This window comes from Cibotium barometz, chromosome 38 (genome assembly GCF_041138505.1).
Source record: "Cibotium barometz isolate CiBa-2024 chromosome 38, ASM4113850v1, whole genome shotgun sequence".
In the NCBI taxonomy this organism is placed as follows: Eukaryota; Viridiplantae; Streptophyta; class Polypodiopsida; order Cyatheales; family Cibotiaceae; genus Cibotium; species Cibotium barometz.
Window position 1 is genome coordinate 37,278,786 of NC_141083.1, and position 3,644 is coordinate 37,282,429.

Below are 3,644 nucleotides of genomic sequence, written 5' to 3' on the forward strand. Positions count from 1 at the left end.
AATGTCCAAGGCAAGGTTTCAAAATTCAACCTTGCAAACCTGCATGCAAGGTAGGGGAGATTTGTCACCTAGTTTGAGTGAAGACCCTTAAAGTTTAGTGTAAGTGAAGATCCTTAAAGATGAGATGGTGTTTCACCTAGCCTCCCCTACCTACCCAAGGCGTGGTGCTCTCAACCTTCAAGCATTCATTGAATGCAACCTAGAGAGTAACCATAACAAACATATGCACACTTGTTAGTTGTAAGGATTTCAATTAAGAGTGCAAAGGTAGAAATCTAGAATCCTATCATATTATATTTCTTCATGTTGCTTGAATGAAAGCAGCGAAATTTTCGATTTTGAAACTTAATCAAACATATGAGAGAGGGAACAAAAGTCAATTTAGTAATGTTTATAACACATCTATTTAACCTAAAAGTCCACCGGGGCGTTTTTTTTTTGGTATAATTCATACAATGTAGATACGTATTCCCGCGAGTGTTCTATATATAGATATATAAACAAGATAAGATAGGCCATGTGCAAAACAAAAAAGATTAAGAAAGTAGAACACAATTGGCAAGTAGTTAATTGAATTAATTTAGTGGGGATGATTAATCCAAGTAGACTAAGAGGCTTGCGTTCCTGGGTGCTTCACAGATAGGGCACTGGGCTCGTTGCGCATCGCACTCTTTGCAGAGGCACAGGTGTCTACAAGGCAAGAGGAGGATGCAGCTGCTGTTTGTTCGGCATACTCTGCAGGCCCTTTGATGCTGCAGGCCTTTGTTCCCTCTCATGGATGCGCTTCTAGCATGTGCATGGTCGGGCGCGTCAGCCCCCCCTCTGGTTTCTCCAACTTGATTGCAAGACTGCGCATCGTCTGCCTCGCTGGTTTCGCCGCACCCGCCCGTAATTTTGCTTTGCTCCTTGCTCTGCGCCACCACCTGCTCAAGGTTGTTCCTAAGACTAGAAACCATGGCCTCATTCTTCCTGGCCAGATTCTGCCATAGCTGAGACTCTACGCTAAGCTGCTTCACCCGGTCTTCTAACTCCACATTCCGGCGCTTCACCCTCTCTGCCTCCTCTTCCTTCTCCTTTAGCCTCCTGCACAGCCCTTCTTCCATTAACTCCAGCATTACTCTTGTGTGATGCTGCCTTTTCTCTTCCAGCAACTGCTTCACTCGTTCACCCTGAAATCAAATTCCGCTCATAATTAGATGAAGTGAAGACTGATTACATTGAGAGTACCCATTAGCTAGTTGGGTGGACTAAACCAAGGTTACCTGGATTTTGATGAGCTGATCAATCTCTTCCTTCTGCGTGATGTAATGAGCTCGCAGCTCATCACCCAAAATTGAAGAGAGGTAAGATCCCCCCCTCTCGCTGGCGGAGGTCGCTGTAGGGGGCGGAGTCAGCCGGGCTTCATCAAGAGTAAGGCGCAATCCGCTGCAGCTGGGCAGGTGTGAGATCCCAAAGGGGCCAGCGCCACCGTTCTGTTGATAGTATGAGGGGGGGAGAAATGCAACTTGCTGCTGCTGTTGCTGCCTGGCAAGCAGAAACTCTGCGACGTCTTCGCGGGCTCTTTTCCTCGATGCAGCTACGACCTCATTATTGTCAGCTTCATTCAGGTTCAGGATATGTTGGGGAATAATGTTTATGCCAGCAGCTGCAATACATAGAGGAGATGAGCAACGATAATTATTAAGCTAAGATTAACAATATTTATTAAGCTAAGATTAACAATACTTCCCAAATCTTTGAATGATGAAAGAGTCTAAACGATGAAGATACAATCAACAATACTAGCCAATACTAGTCCCTTAAACAGATTAGGGAAATAAAAGCAAACTAATTATCCAAGCTAGAATCAATAACACTAATCAAGTCTTCTTTTTCAATTAATCCTCACTTAATGGCGATAATTATGGACTAAGCAACTCTTCTTCAATTTTGTGTCCTTGTAAAGAAAGTGTTGGAATTTGAAGGAGCAAAACAACAGAATTTAATGCGCCAGGAATACAAATAAAATCGCTGCTATACCTGGATTGTACAAGCGGAGCAAATTGGGTGCAATAGGTTGGGGGTCCTCCACAGCGCCTAGCAAAGCCATGCTGCTTCCGGGACTCTGATTAGTTTCAATAGTAGTGTTGGCAATGGGTAGCTGCCGAGCCCTGAGAAATTTACCGTGCAAAGCTAATTTACAGAAATAGGAACAGAAAGAAAACTGTGCAACAAGAAGCGCTTGGAGACACCCACCTTTTACGATAATCTGTGAGTAAAGCGTTGCAGGGGTACTGAGATTGCACAGCCATAGCCCAAAAAAACAGACAAAGATGAAGAATTAGACGGGAGAGGAGGGGAGGATTTGAAGCTTAGCAAGCTTTCTGGCTATGGCGAGAGCAAAAGAAGGTGAAGATGGCTATGGCGAGAGCGCAGGAAGGTGAAGGGGACGGGAAAGAGCGATGCGAATACGTATTTGTTGAGAAGAATAGCAAAGGGTGGTAGAAAGGGAAGGTGGAGGTAAAGAGGGTAGTTATAACCAATATATATATTTTCCACCATAAATATATTGAAATATTCAATATATATTTGTCAACTGTTTAATGAATCGATATATAGAAAACGCTCGTGTTCATAAATAGATCGAATTTTTTCACCTAAAGTGACATTTTGGATTTTACAGCCGTTATTACTCTTAACTATCTTGGATTTAAAATAAGAATTAAAAGTTTTTTATTATAAAATCACACTTTTGCTATATTTAGCAGCTCGCCACCTCCAAAAAAGCCCATGCTGCCCGTGCTTTGCTTTCAAAGTTGCAGCGGCCCGTAAAGTCGCCTCCACTCTCGGCTGCCAAATTTGGCGGGGAAGCCGCCGGGACACGCGCCAACTTGGCCGCCGTCCCGCCAGCTAACTCTGCATGCATTCCCCACGTTTAAAACCTACCACCTTTCTACATGCAAAAACCAGAAATTAGTCTCCACGTTAATTTCATTCATTTTCTCGCACCACCTAACGCCCCGCATGCAAAGCGCTCGCCTCCCACACGTAAAGTTTCCTTTCAAACTACGGGCGTTACTATGTCCCCATTATTATTGCCCATACCCTCCTTACCTACTCATATCTCTTTTTTAGCACTTGAGCCTTTTTTTTTTTTGCCCCCCGGTGATTCTCTTGAGATTTCTACTCCCACCTCTACTTGTTTTCAAAACAAGAGAATACATTTTCTTCAAGAGGCCTACCTTTGTTTGGGTTTTGTGGGGTGTGGGGGAGAGAGAGTGTGCGTGCGTATTGAAAACGATACTCTGCAAAGGGACTTGCCTTGTTGCTCAAGGAGGGAGAGAGAGAGCATTTTTTGCAAGGGACTCGCCTTTGTTTCTAAGGGGAGGGAGAGAGAGAGAGAGAGAGAGAGAGAATGGGCGAGATAAAATATATGATATTTATCATATGCTTATTTGAAGAGTTCCCTAAGCAATAATGAATCATTACCAAGACCTACCTTTTGAAAAGGTAAGCCAAAAAAATAAAGGCCTTTTTATGAATGCCTTGGAAACTTTGTCTTTCTTGTCTTGGAAACAAATGAGTTCCCATCAGTGCTCGAAGAAAACTATTTTCTCAAAAATTAAAAAACCTTCATATATAAATTTAAGAAATTATCAATGAAG

The 3,644-nt window shown here is 43.1% G+C and overlaps 1 protein-coding gene across 1 annotated transcript; it reads right to left on the reverse strand.

Annotated features, from left to right (window-relative positions):
- Nucleotides 1–555: 555 nt before the first annotated feature.
- Nucleotides 556–2,441, reverse strand: LOC147616666 (putative BOI-related E3 ubiquitin-protein ligase 2). The gene is made up of 4 exons (XM_086777734.1): nucleotides 2,236–2,441; nucleotides 2,020–2,150; nucleotides 1,263–1,645; nucleotides 556–1,169 (listed from the first exon to the last, which is right to left on the reverse strand). Exons 1-4 carry the CDS (start codon nucleotides 2,289–2,291, stop codon nucleotides 594–596), a joined length of 1,146 nt encoding a protein of 381 aa, XP_086633860.1. The 5' UTR covers nucleotides 2,292–2,441; the 3' UTR covers nucleotides 556–593.
- Between the last annotated feature and the right edge of the window lie 1,203 nt (nucleotides 2,442–3,644).

Coding starts and splice junctions, on each gene's coding strand:
- LOC147616666 (XM_086777734.1), bottom strand. CDS start 2,291: ATGGCTGTGCAATCTCAGTACCCCTGCAACGCTTTACTCACAGATTAT. Junction 1,646..2,019: donor GCTCCGCTTGTACAATCCAG/GTATAGCAGCGA, acceptor TATGTATTGCAG/CTGCTGGCATAAACATTATT. Junction 1,170..1,262: donor ATCAGCTCATCAAAATCCAG/GTAACCTTGGTT, acceptor ATTTGATTTCAG/GGTGAACGAGTGAAGCAGTT.